General features: G+C 56.8%; 1 protein-coding gene and 1 gene segment (V, D, J or C); one reads left to right on the plus strand and one right to left on the minus strand.

Annotated features, from left to right (window-relative positions):
- Nucleotides 1-17,532, plus strand: part of LOC104664690 — a 49,179-nt gene extending 31,647 nt beyond the window's left edge. For 2 of the 7 annotated variants that reach the window (XM_030930470.1, XM_030930476.1), the window contains one exon: nt 48-5,872. In XM_030930470.1, coding sequence (XP_030786330.1) covers nt 48-306 — 259 coding nt within the window. In that variant the 3' untranslated portion in view covers nt 307-5,872. Of the gene's footprint in view, nt 1-47; nt 8,081-8,885; nt 9,072-9,466; nt 9,661-9,935; nt 10,083-10,555; nt 10,663-11,070; nt 11,240-11,580; nt 11,702-15,736 lie in introns of those variants that run through there. The other 5 variants (XM_030930475.1, XM_030930474.1, XM_030930473.1 and 2 more) reach the window with 5 other exon arrangements.
- The window catches only part of LOC104673310, a 167,610-nt gene that overhangs the window by 93,157 nt on the left and 53,362 nt on the right, over nt 1-21,091 (minus strand).

Here is a 21,091-nt window from a genome sequence, read left to right on the forward strand (position 1 = left end):
TATGGGTGGCACCACTGTGGTAACTGTACCCACTGTATCCCCCACAGCCTGACACCCCCTGACAATAACCACACCTGGAACTGGAGGCAGGGCTGTGAGGAGGAGCTTCCCAGGGAACAGGGTGGGTCCAGACAGCTGTGCCAGGAGCCCCCAGGGCTGGGGAGGCGGGGGGCTGCTCAGGGACCAGACATGCACAGTGTACCCCTGGAGAGGCGTCTGCAGCCTCCTGGGCTGTGGGACAGGTCTCTGGTCAGCAGGAGGCTGGGTGCTCCCCCGGCATGTGCTCTCCTGTCTCCTCACTGGTGAGCTCCTATGTGACCCAGTGCGGGCCCAGCTCCAGTGTTCACAGCTGTCAGCCTGGCCGAGGGTCCAGGCAGAACTGGGCATGGGCTCCTTCTTAGGGGCCTTGGAGACTCTCTACGGCTGTACCTGGGACTGGGGGCTCCATGAGTGGTCTTTGCCAGGTGGGGATGACAAAGGCAGGAGTTTCTACGTGGGCAGGTGAGGGGGACTGTCTGGGGCCTGGCCCTACGGAGCACAGCGGCCTCTCAGAGGAGGGTGTGTGGGAGTCCTGCCTGTTGGGAGCCTGGGGGATGCTGTTCTCTTGATTCCAGCCAGGATGGGAATCCAGGCAATTGGCAGGAGGTGCTGGAACAACGCTGGTGTCTGCAGGGATTCCTGGCCCCAGGAATTGGCTGTTAGAATCGGGGTATCTGTCGGGACAGGGTCTGGTGCAGCTGGCAGGGAAGGGACCAGGGCACCTGTGGTCATCAGTGAGGTCACCTCAGAGCCCTCTGAAGCCCCTGTTTGGGGGCACATGGTGTGCAGGGCACCAGCCCATGGGCTGAGATGGCCCGGGTGTCCCTAGAATCCGAGAGTCTTGGCACAAACTCTCAGGCCTGGCTCTTGTGGTCCTGGGGAGCTCTGAGCCGAGGCGTGTGCATGGCCCCTGGGTGTCCGGCCAGTTTTTGTCTCTGGTTTCATCACTGTGGTAGTCACCATAGTCCACAGTAGGAGGGCCCATCAAAAAAGCCCCTGAGTGTGGCCAGAGAGGCCTTTCCCATGCAGGCCCTGGTGCAGGCGTCTGGGGCCCCCACTGACAGTGGTGCTGCGTCCTGGGGATCTCAGGCCTTTCTGAATCTTCCACATCTGCCATCCAGGGCAGGAGGGTCTGACTCACCTCCCAGGCTCCTGTCCCCTCCAGGAGGGGCTGAGGTGACGTCCGGCCGGAGAGTATGCAGGAGTCAGGCCTCCTGGAGTTTGAGCCCTGGGGCAGGTGCAGGAGGTGGGACTCCATTTAGGGGCTGGGAAGGGCTGGGCTGTGGGGCTGCCCCCACGGGCCATCTTGTGTTCTGGGGCCGTCCCGATCCAGATGTGGGTTCCCGCTCTGATGCCACCGAGGACTGTCCTGGAAGAGGGTGGCCACTGGGGAGAGAGACAGGGATTTCTGGAAGATTCTTTGTCTCTGACTGTGGGGGTGAGTCCTCTGTTGGCTTCCCCGGTGAGGTCTGGAAAGGAGCAGGACTCAGGACAGTCGGGCAGGATGAGCGACGCCCAGCTCTGTCTGTCTCCGGGAATGTCTTCTGTCTTGGAAAAGACCCAGGAGAGGCTCAGGCGTCAGGGCCAGGCAGGCCAGGGACCAAAAAACAGTGCACAGGGCCAGCCCCGCCCTCCTGGTGCCCCTACTCTGATGTGGGGGCTCGCAGCGTCCACACATATGGCCCAGCCTTAAGGGAGGGGCTTCTAGGACCGCCGGCTGGACAGAAGCAGATGGTGCCGTGGGACCGGCCCTGTCCCCATCTGGACTGGGGTTGGAGGGCAGCAGTGATGCCGACCCGTTGGAGTCAGGTCTGGCTGACCTGTGGGATAATCCTGGCCATCTGTTTCATGGTCTCTGGGGCTGGCAGGCAGGATCTCAGGGTGGTCACTCGTGGGGCTGTCCATCGTGCCTGCCGCCCTGTGTGTCTGGGTCACAGGCTGCACTGCTGTGGTGGCCACCATACCCATGGTGCTGTGTCCTCAATCAAAATCCTAACATGGCACGTGGCGGACCCCCACAGGGAGGGCTGTGGCGGGAGACTCCCAGGGATGGGTTTTTGATGGACTCTGTGACACTGTGGGTGTAATAAGTACTAGTCCAAGCATTGTAATACCACAGTGACACAGACCTCACTTCAAACCTACTGCCAGGCCTGGTGAAACCTGGGATGTCCAGAGCTGACCTGAGGAGGCAGGAGGGCCCCGAGGGGAGGCTGTGGGCCCAGCGCTCTCAGGTCTGCTGCGGGGACACTCAGGTCTGCCCCTCGCTTAGGTGGACAGTGTCCGTGCCCACCTGTGTCCTGAGGCTCCACCTCAGGCTGGTATCTGTCTGTACTGTCCCTACCCGCCCCATGGCCATGTTCTTTTGGTTGTATAAATTGCCTCCAAATCATGCAGGTATCACTCTGGGGCTTTTTATATTCCCTGGGCCATCAAGTGCCTCCACTCAGAAAGGTGAGATGTGGGAGAGTTCCAGAGTCATTCCACAACCCCGGATGAGCCCCTGCAGCCTCAGTGCTACTCAGGTTCCAGCAAGACCTGGAGGAGGTGCAGTTGAGGCCCGAGGTCAGGTGAGGCCCAGGCCAGGTGAGGTCCAGGTCAGGTGAGGCCCAGGCCAGGTGAGGTCCAGGTCAGGTGAGGTCCAGGTCAGGTGAGGTCCAGGTCAGGTGAGGCCCAGATCATGTGAGCTCAGGACAGGTGAGGTCCCAGTCAGGTGAGGCTGAGGTCAGGTGAAGCCTATAGGTGAGGTCCAGGCCAGGTGAGGCCCAGGCCAGGTGAGACCCAGGCCAGGTGAGGTCCAGGCCAGGTGAGGCCCAGGCCAGGTGAGGCCCAGATCATGTGAGCTCAGGACAGGTGAGGGCCCAGTCAGGTAAGGCTGAGGTCAGGTGAAGCCTATAGGTGAGGCCCAGGCCAGGTGAGGCCCAGGCCAGGTGAGGCCCAGGCCAGGTGAGGTCCAGATCAAGTGAGGTCCATGTTAGGTGAGGCCCAGGTCAGGTGAGGCTGAGGTGGATGTATGAGACTTCTGTAATTTTCAGTGAGTGCCAACCCTGCCTAGTGTCCCTGCTCCTCCTCCCAGTGCCTGCTCTGTGCCTGCCAGATGGTGCCCCCTGCACAGGTGGTGCTGGCTGTGGAGGAGCTGGGCTCTGCCTCCCTGTGCATGAGCGTCCCTCTTGGGCTCTGGCCTGGGAGTGTCGCTGAGTTGCTTGTCTCCAGAATGCACTGACAGTGCCGTCCTCAGCGGTATACGTCCTCGGGGGGAGTACGGCTCTGTGCTTACTCCACGTCAGTCCCCAGGAGCTGCCAGCAGGTACCGGCCTGCCCTGCTGCACAGTGAGCCTGCAGCCTGTCGTGGATGCCCAGGGAGGTGAGTGCTCCACACATCAGGCCTTTCCTCTTTAAAGTCATTTCTTTGGGGAAACATCATCGATGACTCATATACTAAATATATGTCTGTATCATTGTGCAATTGCCTGTGTCATTATTTATTTATCCAACCTGGGTTAATGTCTTTGCTATTGTGAACAGCGCCGGAGTGAGAATTTTCTAAATACAGCTCTTTGCGTTTTCCTCTTCTTGCGATTTAGAAGTTTAACTGCTGTTTTCAAGGTACTGTAATGTATTTGTTCTGTTCTTGTTAGGAGACTTGCCAACCCTGTGCGTCTCAGTTCATACCCTCTTCCTTGCCCAGTAGAAGTAACCACAACTGTGTTTATGTGATTTTCATTTTCTTGATTTTCCTTGTAGTTTTTCTAGTGGAAAGTTTATCCCTTAAGAAGATAGTTCCTTGTGCCATGTGTAAATTTTATTTAGAAGAAATCATAGTGAAGGTATTTTTTGGAGTTTCTGTTTTTACTCCAATTACTCAGCATTGTCATGAACTGAACTGCAGAGCTGCCTGCAGCCTCTATTGTTGTCCTCATGGCTGTCTGGGTTCGCACTGCATGAACCTGCCATCGTTTATTCGTCTGTTTTCCTTCAGATGTATGTTTGCTTCGTTCTCAGTTTGGGCTGTGACAGTCGGTTTTTCTGCACATCTTTGCCCATGAGGCTCTCAGGGAGGGCTCTAGGGCTGGCATTGCCTGCAGGGTTCTGCTTTGTCACAGGGAGTTCCTGCCAGTGCTTTTCAGAGTGTCTGTGCCCAGCAGCAATGCCTGAAGGTGCCCACTGAACTTTGCCCTGGCATCAGGCGCTTTCTGTGTGCTTGCTTCTGTGCTGCTCCACATTCTGGGGAATTTATTCAGATCTGTGCTGCAAATCCATCTTGCTGATTTTCTCTTTAGCTGTGCCTACATCAGCTGTTAAGCATCCCATGATGCAGCAGTGTGGGCACAGGGCAAACTTTCGAATGATGACAGCGTAGGATAGCGGCTGCTCCTCCTTCCCTCTGCCCTTTCCACAGACTGTCCTCCTGGGCTCACTCCCAGCCATTGATCCCAAAATCCAGTTTATGGAACTCTCTGCGCAGGAAAGGAGAAACAGCAAAAGGCCCTGCTCAGGCTCTGCCTGCATCCCCTCTTGCACACCCGCCAAAGCTCTTTCCTTGGGGCCTGTGCCAGCTTCCCAGCTGCCTCTCATTTTCTGTTTACTCTGCTTGCTGCCCGGTGCGGATGATATATGGGGAGGAGTCTGGTGTGTTTTGGGTGTTGATGGACACCCCTAGGCCCTACGTCTCAGATGCTCCCCGCAGCCCGTCAGCCTCAGAAGTGGGAGCATTTACAGCAGGGTTTTGGGACTGGGGCTGTGTCAGTGTGGGCATAGCAAGTAGTACTAGTACAATATTCTCACAGTGACACGAGCCCCCACAGAATCCTCCTGTCCCTGCGGATGTCACCGAGTCCCCCCTTGCTGTCTCTGGCCAGTTCTCCTGCTGAGACTGTGATTTCCGGGGATTTTTGTCTGAAACTCGTGTGTCTTGGAGAGGACCCTGAGCCCAGTGCTATACAGGGGGCTTCTCCTTTGTCCTGGGGGAGTTGCGTGGACCCTGTTTTTGGTCAAGGGAAGCGCTTGCTGGTGGAGGAGACTTCCCCTCCTCTCTTTCTCGGGAGCCCCCTCTGATGTCGTTCCCTGGTGTTTCTCAGGGCTGATTCTGGGGGCTCGGCAGTGTCTGCCCTGTTCCAGGTGGGACTGTGGGTCTGTTCTGTTTCCACAGGGTGTGGTTTGTCCACCGGTGAGGGGCTCAGGACGTCAGTGGCTGGTCTCTGTCCCTATGGTGTGGGCTCGGGCTCACTGCTCCCCTGCCCTCCAGGTCAGTCGCTGACTCAGTTGCTATTCAGTGGCCTCCATGGCTGTTCGGTGGTGGCTGCAGGTCTCTTTGCAGGAGAGGCCTGCGAGAGGGCTGGATGTCTGGGAGCCCTGCATTCTCCCGTGATGTTGCTGCCTGAATCCCTCGTCTTTAAAGGGAGAGCTGAACCTCCCTGCAGGTGTGGGCGGTGAGAGACACAGGCAGACGTGCATCAAGGTGCTGGAGACCAATTTCTTTCAGTGCCTTCTGCCTGTGGAAGCGCTGAGCTCTCTGCTTCTGTGCACAGGAGGTTGCCCTGTAAATGGGCAGTGAGGGCAAGGGCCCAGGCCTGCATGGGAAAGACTTGGGTGAGCCTTTGTCCTGGAAATACAACAGCCGGGCTGAGAGGGGAGCGGGGCCGGAGTAGCCAGGAGGAAAGTAAGGGCATGGGCAGTGTGTGGGTGGGGAGTGCAGGGTCAGTGCCATGGCTCAGGGGCCCCAGGAGATGAAGAGCTTGAGGGCAACAGGGGGCAGGGGGTAGGCACAGGTGGGAGAAACTGAGGCTCTGGCAGCAGAAGAGTAGAGGGCCTACAGGTACAGGATTGGCCTAGTAGGAGTGTCTGGAGGGAGGGACAGGGGTCTGGGTGGAGACCAGGGTGGGGATTGCAGGGACAGGACCCCAGGGTTGTCTGGGTGGGCGGCAAGAGCAGTGGGGTTGAAAGGACTGGGGGCAGGGTCGGGTCTCCCCAGGGTGTGGGCTGCAGGGAGGGGCTGCACAGGCTGTTTGCCTGAAGGAGGGAGGAGGGAGGGAGCACAGAGGTGCTGGGAGCCAATGGGGAGGGAAATGGCAGCAACCCAATGCCAGATGGTCCCGGTTTGGGGTTGATCTGTGGGGTGCAGCTTCCTGGCCCGTGTGTAAGTGGCCAGGGCAGGCACGGAGTCTGGGGCTATAAGCGGTGGCAGGAAGGCAGGTCCCGGTTTTGGGGGTCTGGAGCTTATCTTCTTCCTGTGAGCTGAGTGTGGGTGGCACCTACGGGTGGTGCCCTGGACCTGTGGTCTGGTGGAGCCCAGGCCTCCCAGGGACATCAGGGCAGCCAGGGCTACAGGAGCCTGAGGGGCCAGGTCAGGGTAGACCTGAGCCACTGCCTCCACCTTTGACCAGCACCACTGCGGGGGTCTGGGCATGAGACCCCTTCACCCAGGAGGGGAGGCACGTGAGTGAGACCCTAATTCCATACCCCATGGGGGGCTCTGACCCTCTTGCAGAAGGCCTGGACAGAGGTGGGTGGCTGTGTGCAGGTGGTGGGTGGGGAGCCCAGACCCTCCCAGATACAGCCTGCTCTGCTCCAGAATGTGGGCTGGACACTGCAGGCTGCCTGGTGTGCCTGAGGTGGCTGCATTCCCATGGCCAGGACTGAGGCCCAGTGGGGACCGGGGAGGAGCCTGAAGGGGGCTCCATGGAGGACCTGTCTTGGATGACACCCCTGTCTTGGGAAGGACATGGGGTCCAGCTGGGAGGAAGGGGAGTGGGCCACCTTCTGGGGGTCTTCCGCCCCCACCACCGCAGCCTGGGGGCTCTGTGCTTGGCAACCTGCCAGAAGTTCCTCCCTGCCCAGACCCCAAAGTCTGTGCTGCCACAGGGGAGGAAGGAAGGGCCTGTGGCCTGGTCGAGGTTGGGGCCACACTGGTGTTCCCTAAGCCCGAGTCTGCTTCAAGTGCTTGCCCCGCAGCAGGCCCTGAGTGAGGGACAGAGACGGGGCGGGGTCTTCGGTCCTGGTGGCCTCTGGGGTGGATTCCAGTGGGGAGTCATTGGGGTTGGGGTCCCCCAGGGTACTGGGGTGAATGAGCTCCTGGAGTCTGCTCTGGATGTGGGGTTTGTGCCTGGGCTGCCTGGGGTTGATGTTGGGAGGTGCCGGTGACCCCTGTTTCCCTGAGGGACTGTTGGTGGTGGTAGGATCAGTTCTGGCCAGGGGCACTGGGGCCACGGCAGTAGGATAGGATCCAGCCCCTTCTCTGACCCCCCTGGAGCCCCGGTCCCCGTCCTCACCATTCAGTGGGGACTCCGTTGTGCTCTGGGTGCTGGGGATCATGAGAGCTGGGTAGGACCCAGGTTCGGGGCGGCTGCTCCTCTCTCTGGCTGGGCCTCCGGCAGTGGCCAGGAGACAGTTTTGGACGCAGCTTTTCTCACAGTGGTCGTTCCAGTTATACCCACTGTGACTCGGGGCTGTTCAGAAGCTGCCCAGGCTCCCTGAGCTCTGGGGCCTCCGGGGTGAGGGCTGGGCTTGTGGGTGGGGCCTCCTTCGGGGGCTCTGGAGGCTGTGGCTTGTTTTAGGTGTGGGGTGAGCACTGGGAGCCCCAGCCAGCCGAGCACCCACAGAGACCGGGGCCTGCACACATTCCGCCCGGTGTGTGGGTGGCCCAGGCCCCTCTGGGCAGGTCGGCCTCAACGGGGAGGGTGGTTGGGTCCTGCTCGTTTTCCTTTGGGTTAATGGGATTCATCCCCTGGCCCCAGACCCCCTTAGGCTGCCCCTGTCCCTCCAGCAATGCAGGACATGGCAGGTCACCCTGGAGGGAGGCATGTTCTGGCCTGGGTGTCAGGTGTGGCACCTCAGATCCTCCTGCGTGCTCTGGGTTGAGCAGGACGGCAGACGACCCAGGGCCCCCACCCTGTCTAAGGACATTTTTGCTGCAGCAACTGTGGGAGCTGACGGTGTTCACGGCCACGCCACGGTCATCATCGTAGTCAAGGCTTTCTAAGAATTTCATTGTGACAAAGCCTCCTATGAAATGGTGCCATGCCCTGCTTCCTGAGGGTTACTGGTGAGTCCCGGATTTCCCGCAGAGGTGGGCGGGACACCTTGAGGGTCCCAGCAGGAGCCAGGTGGGGATACTGTGAGGAGAGGGCCTGTGTTTTGTCTTCCTTGGGCCGTGGGACAGGGTGGAGGCTGAGGGCGTCTTTCCCAGGGGATCACAGAACAGCATCTCTGCTGTGGAGGGGCATCCAGCACGTGGGCCTGGGCTGTGGGTGCAGGGCAGGAGGGGGCGGGCACGGGAGGGGTGTGGCCCAGTCATTCCTACATTCACAATCTTTCTTGACCTGGGCACCTGCACTAGACCCCGGCCTGGAGGGGGCGGCTTCCTAGCCTGCAGCATCCCTGTAGTCTGCTCTGGCTCTGGAGCTGGGGACAGGAGCCAGGCAGGAGGTCAGCAGCCTCCTAGGACAGCAGGAGGGCCCAGGCCAGTGCCTATCCGACTTCCCCAGGAGAGGGGTCCCAGGGATGGGGAGATAATGATTTCTAGAAGGGTCTGTGTCTCTGAGTGTGCAAATTGGTCCAAACTGTCCACCAGGTGTGGTCAGGTAAACACAGGCAGACTTGAGTTCAGGCGGAGGAAACCGAGTTTTGTCATTGACTCCCTACCGACTCTAGGGGAATGAGCCAAGCTCCATTATCATCTGTGCAGAAGCGACAACCTTGTAAAGGGAGGTGGTAGGGGGAGCAGGGAGGGTGCTCGGGGCCCAGTCATCAGCGAAGGGAAAAGCTGCCCAGTGTTGGTCAGCGTCCCTGGGATGGGGCCCGCCGTGTCCGTGCTGGCCACTGTTGAGGTCAGGATTCTGTCCTCCCAGAGCCTGGAGACACCGGCCCCATCCTTCCCAATGGGGACACTTCAGGGAGCAGCTCTCAAGTCCCGACAAAGACCCTCCTGGCCACAGGAGATGCACGGACATCGGGAACGGACAGAGGAAGGACGTGCAGTTGCAGCCTTTTCAGCAGATGCCCTGAGAACTGGAGGTCGGGAGTTGGAGCAAACGGTCAGTTCTGGTGCGTGGAGCTTTCTCAGGCAGGTGTTGATGGGGCTGGGGTCGGCCTAGGGGTGTGCCCTGAAGCCACTGGAAGCCTTGCTGGGATCCGGCTGTCTCTTGGTGCAGGGGGTGGAGGGAGCCCTTATGATAGAGCTCTGGGGGGCCTCGAGGAGACCATCCCTGCAGCAGCCGGGCCATGCTCTGAGGATGTGGGGCGAGGCCCCCCACCGTCTTTGGGTGTAGGGTGGTGACTTCTTTGCACAGACTGGCCAGGGGTCTCACAGGGGCACAGTACAGGTGTCAGTGGGCTGCAGGGCTGGGGGACATCAGAGCCGCTCTCTGGGCTTGGCAGCCACCTCAAGTGGGATCAGAAGGGGAGGCAGTACCTGGTGCTTTCCCTCCAGGCCTCTCTCCATGGTGTCCAGGGTAGCTTCTGGAGCTTTGGTGCCAATTCCTGAGGCCAGGGTCCTACCCTTCCTGATGCCGTGATGTTTGAGGGCTCTGGAGGAAGCCCGGCCTGGCCACTCCTGCACTGCCTGGGCCTCTAGTCCTGCTGCGCCTTGAGGGGAACCCAGGGCCCCAGCCTTGGCCCTGTAAGGTCAGATGGGGGCTGGGCTCCAGCATCCTGCCACTAGGTTTAGTTCCTAAATGACAGGGAGGCAGACTCTGGCTGAGCTCAGGACCTGTCCCCAGGCTCTGTGCCAGAGCAGGGTCCCCCAGCAGAGGCTGTGTGGGGCTGGGCAGGGTTCCCACCTTGTGGGGAGTTCCCTGGACCTGGAGACCCAGCCCTCAGCCTCCTTGATAATGAATGATGCATCCTGTGGCTGTCTTGGCCCAGACCATCAAGTGGCCTCCTCACCTACCCCTCTTCAGACAGGGCCTCGGACCTAAGGCAGGAGCACTCCCTACCCCAGACCTCCTGCGTCACAGGAAATGCACAGACATTGGGAAGGGATGGAGAAGGATGTCATCATTGGCCTGAGTGGTGGGATGAGCTAGAAATAGTTCTTAATTCCCGGTGTAAGTTGTTCTTCAATGAGGTGGACAGAATTTGGCTTTCTAGGGTGTCGTTTATAACATTTGGCTCTTTACCGAAGTGCAAGTTAGCCCATGTTTTACTCTGGGAACTGTGGAGTGTGATTCCTTTAATGGACTTTTCCATGTTCCTCCGAATCCTGGAGCAGTTCTTATGGGAACTGATTAGTTTTGTGAAAGTCTAAACTTCACCCATAAAGCCATCTTGGCCTGAAGTCATCCGTGAGGACAATTATTTAATAATCTTAATGCTTCCTTGAGGATTATTGTTCCAATTATGATTTCCTTTTCTTCTTGAGTCAGTTTTAAGTTTTATTGCTAGAAAAGAAAAATGCCAACTTGCCGTCATCTCTGCTGTCATTATTCTGTGCCCAACAATTGCCTTCTGTATCTGCTGTGTCTTCCCCAGCACAGGAGGTGTACTGTCATTAACAAAGCAATGTGTCCAGATCATTCAGAATCTGCCTGCCACGGGGAGCAGGAGGCGAGCGTGAATGAAGAGCCACAGCATGGCAGGGGAGCCACTGCAAGGATGCTGAAACCCGTGTGAACAGAGTTGCTGTAGGTAGGCCGCCATGGAACCTTGTGGGGGAAACACTGCCTCTTAGGGATGGCAGTGAAAGTGGGACAAGAGAGCGGCATTGCCCCAGGTGGAGGATGCAGTGCTTTGCCTTGCTCCTTGGTGCACGGAGAGGGAAGGGGACGCTGCTATAAAGTTCCTGGCTGGACTTTGGCTTGATAAGCCATGAGCACCTTTGGGAGTATGAGGGGGGGCGGGTGTGTGCACATCTTCCGTGAGGAGCTGTTAGTATTGGCGCAGACGTTTCAAGTATGGCAGACAAAGGATGTTCTGCATGGGGAAATGTGGTGATACCCGTTTCACTAGGACAGCTCACATAGATTGAGTGTTCAGGAAGGACCGGCACCATACCCAGTGCCTGATGTGTATCATCTCATTGAGTCCTTGCCTCAGATGCAAAAGGAAGCCATCACCACCATCATCACCACCATCATCATCCTCCTCCTGTGCAGATGGAGAGGCTGAGGCATAGCGAGGTGACAGAGTCTGCCCAGGACTGCAGGCCAGCTGGTGGCACAGCCGGGTTCCAATGGAATGAAGGTTGTCATCCTCAGATGGCAGGGTAGGCAGGTGGCTAGAGCTCACTTGGGAGAAGGGGAAAAGACACTGACTTTGGCTAGGGATGGAGCAGGGCCTGGGCTGGCTTTCCATGCACAGGCAGCTGGCGAGGCTCATGGCTGTGCTCCAGACCCAGGTGTGGACAATGAATCTTCCACGTCTACCCTAGGCTATGGGTTTGGACAGCACTGTGATGGAGAAGACACTCTATGGCCTGCAGTCTGTGACCAATGATGTGACTGTGGGAATGGCGCTGGCATCTGGCTACCACTCTGAGATGGGTGGCCAGCTGCCATCAGGCCCCAGGATGGGACCACCATGCGACTTCTCCCCTCACTCTTCCAGGTCACGTCCAGAGCCCCAGGACGACCAGTAAAGCCTCTTGAGCCAGTGGCAGCTCACGTTCTGCCTTGCCGGCTACTCTTCTCCCGGGCAACGTTGGCTGCTTGCTGTGGCTCTCCCCAGGGTATGTGACTGCCCCGGTGCTGGGTGCCTGGCCTGGGCAGCTGGGCTCAGCTTGGACCCAGGCAGCAGTCACAGAGGGGCCCACAGGGGTGACAGAGTCGCTTCTGTGATGATGAATGGGCGGCTGTGATACGAGGGAGGCAACCACTCCTTAGCTTCCAAGTGCTGGGGTCAGGGCCAGGGTCAGCCAAGTCCCTCCCATATTTAAACAGCGGGTTTGGGCTTGTCCCAGGAGGACAAAGTCAGGAGCCCGTACCGGGACATGCCTCCACCAAAGTTCCGCCAGGACACCAGCCTCTGCCAGCGGCCCCGCTCCTCAGCTACCCCACCTTGCTCCTGGGTTCCACGGTGGAGTCAGATGTTTCTGGGCACTTTCACCTTTGTGCCTTAAATGCATGTTGAGGCCTTTAAGGAACGGTGGAGAAACAGGGTTGTGGGCAAAGGCAAGTGACAACCGGGAACGATGATCCTGCAGAGGCTGCTGACACCGGGCCCAGGGGCGTGAGTTCATCCTTCTGCCTGGGCTTTGGTGGGAGGGGCAGACTCTATGGTCTGAGACACAAAAGAACCCAAAACATACGTGTGTACAGACACACAGCAGAGGCACACACTCACAGGAGGCCCGTGGACTCCACACAGGGAAGAAACTCCTCTGGTTGACAGTGGACGGCGTTGCAGCAGGGTCCCACCCCCAAGCCCTGCCTGCCTCCCATTGCCCACCTGGCCCTGGCTTGATGGGCTCACCTCATGCTGTGGCCGGGGCCTCTGGCTTCCTGCAACCCTTTGCTGGCCTGGGGCCTGGGCCTCTCCTGGGCTGCGCCTAGGGTTTGTAACTCTGGGCCCGTGCCGGAGTGCACAGAGCATCTCTCCCTGGTAGGCTCAGGGCTGCCTCCTCGAGCTCTGTGCGCCTGCACTGGCCAGTGAGCCTGTGGTGTGGGTCTTCAGTCTGCATCCTTCTACCTCCTGAGCACAGGGGTCCCAGGCGCCCTGCAGTTGCCTCCTTGGCCATCCTGTGGGGTCCCTAGGCCTTGCCCTCACTTCAGTGCCCAGGTGCTCAGGCTGTGCCTAGGTGCCAGGCGAAGGTGTGAGCATGAGCCTATCAGACACACCTGGCAGATGTATACCAGGTGTCCCACCCCTGCCACCACGGGACCTCCCGATACGGCAACCACCACGGACCTGTGAGGACTGATGAGGAAAGGAGAGGCAGCCCTGGGCCAGGTTCACAGGAACTCCAGCATAGCAGAGCCTGCCCCAGCGGCCCCCTTGTCCTTCATGAGGAGCTAGCCCATCCCTGGTGGGGCTCCCGTCCCCCTTCTCCGTGGTCTCCATGCTTGCCTCGTCAGAGTCACCTCTCAGGCAGTCCCGGGATCCTCTCCTTTAGACCCACAGTGCCTGCCTGGCCTCCCCAGGTCTGTCTCTGGAGGCTCTGAGGGAGATGGGCTTGGGGGCTCTAGGAGGAGGCAGGGATTCCAGGGTGTCAGGAAGGCAGGTGTGCCGGATCCCACCCAGTGAAGTAATAAACCGTGGGTGGTGACAGTGACCCGGTGCCCTCACTGCCCAGCCCCACCTGTCCTCAGCCAGTGCTGCAGGGATCCCAGGCCCAGACTCTGCAGGCCTTCGCTGATCCCGGCCACCCCAGGAAGGCTGCAGCCTGCGGGCACCAGCCAGGCCACATGCTCAGCACCAACCAGGGCCCACTGCCCATCCTACACACGGGGCCGCTGGGCAGGTGCCCCTCACACCCCCGGGATGTCAGAGCTTACCTCAAGCAAAGCACCCCAGCACAGCCTTGGGAGGCAGTCATGCCCTGGGGGACGATGGAGAGCAGTCCAAGCAAGAGAGGGAGGGAAGGAGGGAGGGAAGGGGCGGGGGAGAGAGAGAGAGAAAGAGAAAGAGGAGGTATCAGCTGTAAGGCTGCCTTAGAGGAGGTGGGCATGGCCTGCACCTCACTAAGCCTAGTCACTCTCATGGCTCTGAGTGGCTCACAGGCTTGTGAGGACCCCGTCACTGCCTGTTGAGTTCCCCCAATGGCTCCTTCTAGGAATGCACTGTGGCTGCTCTGACAATTTGCACAACCCAGTGGCTTAAACACCACACATTTATACCACAGGTCCGGATGAATCCTACAGGGCCAAGGTCTAGGTGTGCTGGAGGCCGTGCTCCCTCGAGGCTTGTGGGGAGAACCTTCCCTGCCTCGTCCAGTCTCTGCATCCCTGAGCTCTCGGCTCCTCCGCCATCTTCAGGGCCAGGGAGTAGCATCTGCTTGCTTGGCCTCTGCCTCTGCATCCAACCTCACCTGGCTTCTGTGTCAGTCTCCCTCTGCCATCCTCCTAGGACACTTGTGATTACATTAGGGCTCACCCCGTTAATCCAGGAGCCCCACTCCACATCATTATTTTCAGCTAACTTGCTTCTGCAAAGACCCCCTTTCCCAATAAGGGCACACATTCACTGGTCCAGGGCTAAGGACCTTGCTCCAAGTCTCTCCACCTATGATGCTGTGCCTTCCAGAAACCTGTCCTTTGCAGCTCGGTCTTAACACCAAACCTGCTGGTGACCTGGACATCACAGGGTTGTCCCCTCGGGCTGTGTGCAGCACGATGCGATTTCTGGGCCTGAATGTCATGCTCCCTGGGGCAGGACCTTGAGCCTGCAGCACACACCAAGCCACCCGCAGCCTCACAGGCAATGCCCTGGGTAGACGGAGGGGCCCAGCCCCAGCTCGGGTCCTCTAGTCTACCTGGCTACCATGCTTCTCATTCTCCTGAGATACCTGCATTTCTACCCTCCTGCCCTCTCCAGGCACATCTGCAGCCCCTGGGTTGCCACGTGAGGAAGGGGTGGGGCAGGGCTGAGGGTGAGGCGGAGTTCAGGGCATGGATGTGGCCTGGCTGAGGGGTGTGTGCCCCAGGGTGTGGCTGGGGTGTGGTGGGGTGGCATAGCTGAGGGTGTGGCTGAGGGTGTGTGGCTGTGAGGGGTGGTATGGCTGAAGGCGTGGATGGGGTGTGGCTGAGGGGTGTGGCTGAGGGCATGGATGGGGTGTGGCTGAGGGGGTGTGGCTGAAGGCATGGATGGGGTGTGGCTGAGGGGGTGTGGCTGAAGGCGTGGATGGGGTGTGGCTGAGGGGGTGTGGCTGAAGGCATGGATGGGGTGTGGCTGAGGGGGTGTGGCTGAAGGCATGGATGGGGTGTGGCTGAGGGGGTGTGGCTGAAGGCCTGGATGGGGTGTGGCTGAGGGGGTGTGGCTGTGGGCGTGGATGGGGTGTGGATGAGGGTGTGGCTGGCGTGTGGTTGTGGGGTGGTGTGGCTGTGGGGGTCAGTGATAGGGATGGAACTGAGGGTGGGGCTTGGCTGAGGGTTGAGTGGGGCAGGACTGGGGCAGGGCTGAAGGCAGGGTGGGGTGGGGCTTGGGGCGGGACTGGGGAGGCAGAGGGAGCTGAAGCCACCTGAGCCCAGATGCCTACAGTTGGCTGCTGCCTTGCCCACCCACTCAGATGCTCTTTTCTGCACCCCAGTCCCTGGAGCCCAGGGACGGGATGGTGAGAGGCACAGAATCCCTTCCCACCCGGGATTCCTCTGGGCCCTTGACTGGGTGCGGGACTCTGGCAGGCCCCCTCTGCTCTCACATGGTGACTGTGGCTGGCAGACGCACAGCACTCCTTGCAGTCATCACTGAGGTCTTCAGTGGTAGAGGAGGCCCTGCAGTGCCGCCTGCGTTCCAGACCTTGCTGGTTCCGTGGGATCTGCTGGACCACGGGGCCAAGGGATCAGCTTGTGTGTCGAGGGCCCTGGCCTTGCTCTGGCCCCCTCACCCCTGAGGCCCTGTGGCCCGCAGAACACGGGCTGCCCAGGGGCAGTGGCCGTGGCCTCCCAGCTGCACAGAGGCCTGGATGTCTGGTGTGCGGGCCCAGGCACGCCCCCACCTCCACTCCCCATGCTGGCCCACACCTCGGTCCCTGGCTGTCCAGATGAAGCAGCAGAGTGATGCCACAGCCCATCCCGGTGACACGCTCACCCTCAACCCTCATATCCAGGACCCTGGTCTTGTGTGGTCCCTGATGTGGAGTCCTCAAGATACACCCAGAAAGTCCTGGCTGTGAAGTAAGGGTGCAGAGTCCTGCAGAGCCGCTGGGCTGGGCTGGTGCCCCCAGGAGATGGAATCCCTGGTGGATGCCCTCCTCCCTCAGAGCTGGGGCAGCTCAGTGTGCACCGCCCCCACATCCATCCTCTCTGCCGGCCATGGTTGTCTGAGCAGTCATTCTCTGCCAGCACCTCTGCAGCCTGCGGGGCCTCAGGTTCGCTGTGAGGGACCTCCCTGGCCTTCTGCGGAGACGGAGTAAGCTCTGTCAAGGCAGCTTACTCCATCGTCCCTTCCTGTGACACCAATGACGAAGCAGACTCCTCCACACAGGCATCCTCAGGGCCCAGGGCCCTGGGGGCACCTTCCTCCTTTCTTATTTGTTGAGAAAAAAAGTGGCATTGTGCTCACACCAGGAAGCTGGAGCAGAGCTGACATGCTCGGGAAAGGGCAGAGGTCACTGCGGGTGGGAAGGGTCATCCAGTCTAGACTCAGCACCTCGTGGGCTGGTCAACTGAGGCTCAGAGTGCTGGTGCCAGGCCTGAGGCCTCGCGGTGACCCCTCTCTCTGGTTCCCAGCACCTGCCTGAGACCCGTGCCAGGCACCCATGACCTGGATCTCCCTGTTTCCTCGTCCAGGGCCTGAGGAACTGCCTCCCCAGGTCTGTCTCTGGAGGCTCTGAGGGAGATGGGCTTGGGGGCTCTAGGAGGAGGCAGGGATTCCAGGGTGTCAGGAAGGCCAGTGTGCCGGGTCCCACCCAGTGAAGTAACCGTGGGTGGCGTTTGGGCCTCCCCACCTTCCCCAATGAGTGTGCCGGTGCTGGCGCTGCAGGCTCAGGGCTGCCCGTGACCCCAGACACCGCTGTCCATCCTGTGAGGCTCCCGTCTGGGCATGTCCTGGGTGGATTCCTCCTTTCTGTTAAGTAGCTACATGAGGCAGAGGCTCCTGGATCCAAAGCAAATGACAGGAATTCCAGAGCCAGATGTATCCACTCAGGGCAGCCAGTGTTCATGGAGATGCCTCCAGCACGTGGAGGAGAGTGAAAGTCAGCCCGCCCCTCTCATGAGAAAAGAATCTGCTGATACCTCTCAGCCTCCAGCGTTGCAAGTGCAAGGCCAGTGGAGATAACCTGCAGTGTGCACGAGGGAGTGTGCCAGGGGCTGTGTGCAGGGGTATGAGTGTGCAAGAGCGAGAGCGCATGGCTCCTGTTACCTCAAGGTGTGGGCTCCTGGTGGCTGCTCAACGTTCCCAGGTGTGAGAGGCCCCGTGCATCCTAAGCTGCCTGAGATTTCTGTGCACTGATCGCATCCTCAGTTTCTTGTCCACCTGTTCACTAGCAAGAGTCCAAGGCTCCAAGGACACCCTCCCTGCACATGATTGGGTGTTCATGGTGGCCTGGGCTGTGTCCTCCCCTGGGGATGAGGGTGGGATGTCCATGGTGGCCTGGGCTGCATGCTCTTATGGGGATGAGGGTTGAGTGTCCATGATGCACTGGGCTGTGTCCTCCCTTGGGGATGAGGGTTGGGTGTCCATCGTGACCTGGGCTGTGTCTTCCCCTGGGAATGAGGGTTGGGTGTCCATCGTGACCTGGGCTGTGTCCTCCCCTGGGAATGAGGGTTGGGTGTCCATCGTGACCTGGGCTGTGTCCTCCCCTGGGGATGAGGGTTGGGTGTCCATCGTGACCTGGGCTGTGTCCTCCCCTGGGGATGAGGGTTGGGTGTCCATCGTGACCTGGGCTGTGTTTCCTTAGGGATGAGGGTTGGGTGCCATGGCATCCTGGGCAGGTGCTTCCTTTCTGCACAGGGTTGGGTGACCATGATGTCCTGGCAGTGGCTTCCCTGGCTTGCCTCTTTTCTGCCATGTGGGAAGAGCAGGGGAGGTTTAGTTGGTCTCAGCACATCATTCTCTCAGGATAAGTACAAGAGCGTCTGAGCTGTGAGGCCAGTGCTCCAGCTTTGAAATTGTCTTCCCCACCCTCACCTCCATCCCATCAAAGCCCGACACTTCGTGTGGCAGCAGCGAGGTGGGTGTTGGCTGTTCTCTTGGGCTGGGGGTTAGTGGTGGACGGGGAAAGGAGGGATGTTGGTCAAAGGGCATGAAGTTTCTGCTAGATGGGAGGAGTCAGGTCTTTTGAGCTGTTGCACAACATGGTGACTATAGTTAACAATAATGTCTATTTCAAGATTGCTAAAGATGAGCTTTTAAATATTCTCACCACAAAATGATAAGTGTGTGAGGTGATGGATATGCCACTTGTTTTGATCATCCCACAATATAGACAGGTATCGTCACTTCACATTGCACCCCAGGAATTTTCACATTTGGTTTTTGTCAATTAAAACTAGAGACACAAAAGGAGAGAGGGGAGAACAACAGACACTTCATGGAACCGTGGGCTCCTGCTACCAGGTAAAATAAACTGCAAAAAGGATTCCCAGGGAACCATTCCCTCTTTCAAAGCCTTTGGTTACAGGACGCTAGATTTGGGAAATCTGCCTGGATGACATTCACATGAATGGGCACGTACATGAAAAACCACGGTAACGTAATTAGAATAGTCAGAGAAACGTAGCCAGAAGAATTTGCAACATGCTCTTGTAACACCAAATTCGATCAGTTTAAAAGAAATGATTGTTTTGTGGGCGATTGAAAAGTAAACGTATTCTTCTTTTTAAGGTAAAAATTTGGACCTTTATCATACATACACCCCTATGTACTTTTCAAATCAGCATCATTATTAATTTATATACATTTTTGCTAATCTGAGTCAGCACAGGCTGCGGCTGTCAGAATGGACACCTTTTGGTTGTTGGGTTTCTCTAAGTTTCTGGGGTGAAGCTGCATTATTCAGAACGTAGCTCTTGGCTGCCATCTCGGGGCTTATTAAGGACTGTGAACTTTATCCACAAGCCACGACAATATCTGTCCCACTGAGCGCTCCCTCCAACACACTCTTACTCCTGTGATGTGTGTTAAGCGCTCCGATGATGCTGAAAACAGCTCAGGATGTGAAAAGGCAGCAACAGTTCTGAAGTCAAAGGCCGATGTCCTGTTTCTCTTTTCCTCTGTGACCAACTCCCTTCCCAGTGGTAACCAGTACCCACAGTGTGGTTTGAATTTCCGCACGCTGTTGTCTGTGCACTCGCACACACTCACACACACAGCATGCATGTGGGTGATGCTGGGCATTTTGTGTATGAGTGGGATACGCATACACACATCTACATCCATATCATGCCCACGTATCTGTAACTTGCTTTTCCCGTGTAAGAACATTTCTTAGAATCTGTTCAACGCATGTGTGTGAGTGATTGAAGGCATTTCTAACCCATTTTGAAGATGGCTGTGTAGGACCATACGGATATTGTACTGATGTCAATTTGACCACATCCATTGTTTCCATCTTTTGGGCTGTTCTTGTGTATTTTACTTTCCGTATAACACTGTGACATTGAGAATGGGTACCTGATACAGTCTATTTGCTTTACATTAAATTTGTAGGCTAATTTGTGTACTTTCAGAGTGTGAAAGTTTTCTACTGAGGAAAATGGGGTAGTTCATGTTTATTCAGGTTTTCGTCTTGTTTTCACATGTGCTTTCTAATTCACTTCATAAATAATAATAATGAACTCTTAGGATCTCTCAGTATATGTAAAGCACCAGTCAAAGAATATGGTGTGGGTTCTCTATTTAAATCTTCACAGCACCCTGTGAGGTAAGAGTGTCATCTGTATGAAGGATTTGAGATGCTGGTTCTCCAGAGTCTCTGTCCTCCCCCACCAGTATGGGACTTACCAGTGGCTGAGTGTGGATCAGACTTTTGGGACCAGTGCCCATTTTCCCAATCACTGCACAATGTAGCCTTGGACAGCATGAGCTACCTTGGTGTCTAGGTTGTTTGTTGTTCCCGTGAATGGATTTTCTCTTTAAATTAAGTGCTATGAATAAAACTGTTTCACACAAATAACATAAGCACAAAGTCTCACTATTAAAATGCAAATACAAAATAGGAAAATTGGAACTTACTTCCAACAGCTCACCTGCAGCCGATCGTACCTTCCTGTATCCTGCTGGCCACGTAGGCATATTTTCTTCTAAGTAACCAGCCCAACTGCAGGGTCTTTTGGGGGTCTCACTGAGGCCAGGCGCAAATCATCAGTCTTACAGTCGTCAACAACCAATGCTGATGATAAAACCACACAGAAAAGACCTTGAAATCCACAGCTATGCAGCAGCATTGCTCATTAGTACATCCCATTCATTGTCCAGGGGTGAGGGTCAGGCAGGTACATCATTTGTCACTTACGTGATAGGTGCAGCTGTTTAAGTAGAACTTCTCAGACCAATTCCAAGCCTGCTTTAACTAAAACTCACAGTTTGGTGTTGGAGGGAAATGTTTAGCAGCAAATATCCACATCCAGACAGAGGAAAGGCCTCAAGTCAATAAACTCAGCTTCCACCTTAGGAAACTAAGAAAATAGCAAATTAAACTTACTGTGGGCAGTAGAAAGGAAATAATAAATACCAGAGCAGAAGTCAATGAAATGTAACACACACACACACAAACACACTAGGAAAAAAAATCAAAACCAAAACCAGTTTTTCGAGAAAATCAGTGAAATTAAACGTTAGGCATACTGATTAGAAAAGCAGAGAAGACACAGACGAGCAAGATCAGGGATTTAAGAGGTGCCATCACCACAGATTCTACAGATGTTCAACCTCTAAGAGGGGAATATTGTTTAAACAAATTTTTGACAATAAATTCAACAGCTTAGAGAAAATAGATACATTAATTGAAAGACACTGGAAAGCTCACTGGAAAAGGAACAGAAAATTGAATTTTTAGTTAAAAACTTTCCCATAGTCTGTGTGCAGTGGCGCATGCCTGTAATTCCAGCACTGTGGGGGGCTGAAGCATGAGGATTACTTGAGTCCAGGAGTTCCAGACCAGACTGGGCAACATAATAAGACCTCAAAAACAAGACAAAGCGATAAAACAACAACAAAACAGCTGGGTGTGGTGGTGCACGCCTGTAGTCCCAGCTACTCAGAAGGCTGAGGTAGGGGGATTGCTTGAGCCCAGGAGGTTGAGGCTGCTGTGAGCTATGATCATACCACTGCATTCCAGCCTGGGCAACAGAGCGAGACTCTGTCTCTTAAAAAAACCCGTGAAAAAAAGAAAAACTTCCCCACAAAGAAAACTCCAGGCCAATGACGTCATGATGAAATCTTGCAAACCTTTAAGGAAGATACAATGCCAATTTTATACAAATTCTTTCAGAAAAATGAAGAAGAGGAAATACCTTCC

The sequence above is a fragment of the Rhinopithecus roxellana genome, chromosome 5, assembly GCF_007565055.1.
Source record: "Rhinopithecus roxellana isolate Shanxi Qingling chromosome 5, ASM756505v1, whole genome shotgun sequence".
NCBI lineage: Eukaryota > Metazoa > Chordata > Mammalia > Primates > Cercopithecidae > Rhinopithecus > Rhinopithecus roxellana.